Raw genomic sequence first — 2,298 nt, 5'->3', positions numbered from 1 at the left:
ATGGCTTTGCTCCATCCCTTCACCAGCCTTGTTCTCCTCTTTGCTGTGCCCCTTTCCCGGGCTGCAAACAAGTCCCTGCTGCCCCCCGGCTCCCTGCCCGCTGTCCCTGCCCTGCCCCTCCTGCAGGCCCTGCAAGTGCAGGCCCCAGGCAGCCGGGGCTGGCGAGTGGGGCCAGCAAGCAGGCAGCCCCTGCGCTACATGCTGAACCTGTACCGACGTGCCGCCGACCGTGAAGGGCGACCGCGCCACGGCCGCAGCCTGGGAACCAACACCATCCGCCTGGTCCGGGCCAGTTCCCACGAGGGTCAGCCCTGGGCAGGTAAGGAGCCAAGGGCAGTATGGGAGCTTAGTGGAGCTGGCAGGGTGGGCTTGAGCCCTGGAGGGGGTCTCTGCCTGCCTTCTTTATCTCTCTTTATAGTGTCTCAGCTAGGGCTGGCATGGCCTGTGCCCTGCAGGGCTGCCCTTGGCGGTCGCCCTTGGGGGAAGCCCAGGCTCTCATTGCCCCAGGGGTGAGATGGGCAAGGGCATCACTGGCCCCACATGCCCCTCTCCCCTTTTCATCCTGCCCGATGCTGTGCCAGGCCAGAGGTGTTGGTGCAGAGGATGGGAATCGCCCCAGCCTCCCTTTGTCCTTCACCCCACTGGTGAGCCGTGGCACAAGGCTGCTGTTTGCTGAGGCTGCTGCCTCGTGCCCCACCTGGCTGTTGCAGGCTTTGAGGGTGGTGATGCCACGGGCTCCACTGCACTGTGTGGGGCTGTGGCAGCACCTGGGGGAAGGCCGTGCTGGCACGGTGCCTGCTGTGCTGTACCAGGGTGGCACTGACCACTGCTTCCCTGCAGGTCGCTGGTATGTGCAGCCCCTCACCTACCGCCTGGAGAGCCAGCCCAAGGCCGAGCACCTCCTCCGAGCAGCTGTGGTCTACCTGCCCAGCCTGCCGCTGGCCCGTGGTCGCCTACTCTGCGCCCTGGAGCTGGCGGCCACCAGTGAGGCACCTGGGGTGCTGCTCAACCCTGCCGCCCACCCCAGCCATGGCTGGGCCGAAGCAGATGTCACCCCTTACCTGGTGCCGGGGAATGGCAGCGCGAGGAGCCTGGTGCTGCAGCATGTCTGTGTGCGTGCTGGTCGGTCAGGGGGTGGCGATGCCCCAGTGGACCCCAGCCACCCCTTTCTCCTTCTTTACCTCAATGACACCAGGGCTGGGCTGGCACCTCCAGCAGCAGAGCCCCACCGGCACCGGCGTGACACGGGGACGCTGGCCCATGACCTGCCTGGCTACCTGCGGGAGCAGGGAAGGGAGAAGAGCGACTGCTCCCTGCACCCTTTCCCGGTCAGCTTTGCCCAGCTGGGCTGGGACCACTGGATCATTGCACCCCACCGCTACAACCCACGCTACTGCAAGGGTGTCTGTCCCCGCCTGCTCCGCTACGACTACCACGCACCCAACCACGCTGTCGTGCAGAGTTTCGTCCATCAGCTAGTGGATGCCAACGTGCCCCGGCCTTCTTGTGTCCCCTACCGCTACAGCCCCATCAGCGTCCTCATGATTGAGCGCAACGGCGGCATCCTCTACAAGGAGTATGAGAACATGATTGCAGAGTCCTGCACCTGCCGGTAATGCCTGCTGCCCTGGCACATCACCCCCAGGCTTTGCCTGTCCCTGCCGGATCTGGACTTTAGGGTTTGTCTTGCTCTCTGTGGGGTGGGTTTGTCCCTGCCTCCCTGTGTGGCACTGCTCTGTGGGAAGGTTTTACAATGGCAGTTTTATGTAAATTGTAGGTTTTTAAAGGCAGGAGCCTGCACTGGGGCAGTTGCCCTGTGGCATCTGTCCTTCCTGCAGCCCCATGGCTGCTGCCTGTTTTTGGGGGGCAGGGGGGGCTTGGCCTGATGCTCCCAGAGAGGAGCTGGGTCCTTGGACTGGAGCGTGAAGCTCTTGGGAGGTGGCTGGGGGTCTCCTGGTGGAGCCAGGACAGGGAGGGCAAGTGGTACAGGTGTCCCCGTGCTTGGCACCAAGCTGGTGCAACCCTGCCCATGGGATTCCTTCCCAGTTCACATGCACCCTATCCCGTCTAGTCCCAGCTGCAGTGGCATCTCACCGAGCTGGGAATTGGGCTGGGGAGCAGCGGGGAAGCCCTTCTTCTCCCCTGCAGTTCTGCTCTGGGGGGCTGTGAAAACTGGAGGGACCCGAGCTGCCAGCTCTGCCCCCAGTGCCAGGGGCCAGGCAGCTGCCTGCACTGGGCTCTGCCTGCTGCTTCCTCTGCCACCCCTGTTCTTCATCTCCTTGGCTTGCCCTTGAGCAG

The 2,298-nt window shown here is 64.2% G+C and overlaps 1 protein-coding gene across 1 annotated transcript; it reads left to right on the top strand.

The window, feature by feature from the left end:
* BMP15 (bone morphogenetic protein 15) lies at positions 1-1,616 on the top strand. The gene is made up of 2 exons (XM_074882678.1): positions 1-319; positions 841-1,616. Exons 1-2 carry the CDS (start codon positions 1-3, stop codon positions 1,614-1,616), a joined length of 1,095 nt encoding a protein of 364 aa, XP_074738779.1.
* The last annotated feature ends 682 nt before the right edge of the window (positions 1,617-2,298 follow it).

Source organism: Strix uralensis, chromosome 13, assembly GCF_047716275.1.
Source record: "Strix uralensis isolate ZFMK-TIS-50842 chromosome 13, bStrUra1, whole genome shotgun sequence".
Lineage (NCBI taxonomy): Eukaryota > Metazoa > Chordata > Aves > Strigiformes > Strigidae > Strix > Strix uralensis.
The sequence above is the reverse complement of the archived record's forward strand: the minus strand, read 5'-3'. Positions and strand labels throughout refer to the sequence as shown.

Excerpts from the sequence above, each read along its gene's own strand:
- BMP15 (XM_074882678.1), top strand. The coding sequence starts at position 1 with ATGGCTTTGCTCCATCCCTTCACCAGCCTTGTTCTCCTCTTTGCTGTG. Across the intron at positions 320-840 it reads CGAGGGTCAGCCCTGGGCAG|GTCGCTGGTATGTGCAGCCC; the intron begins GTAAGGAGCCAA and ends GCTTCCCTGCAG.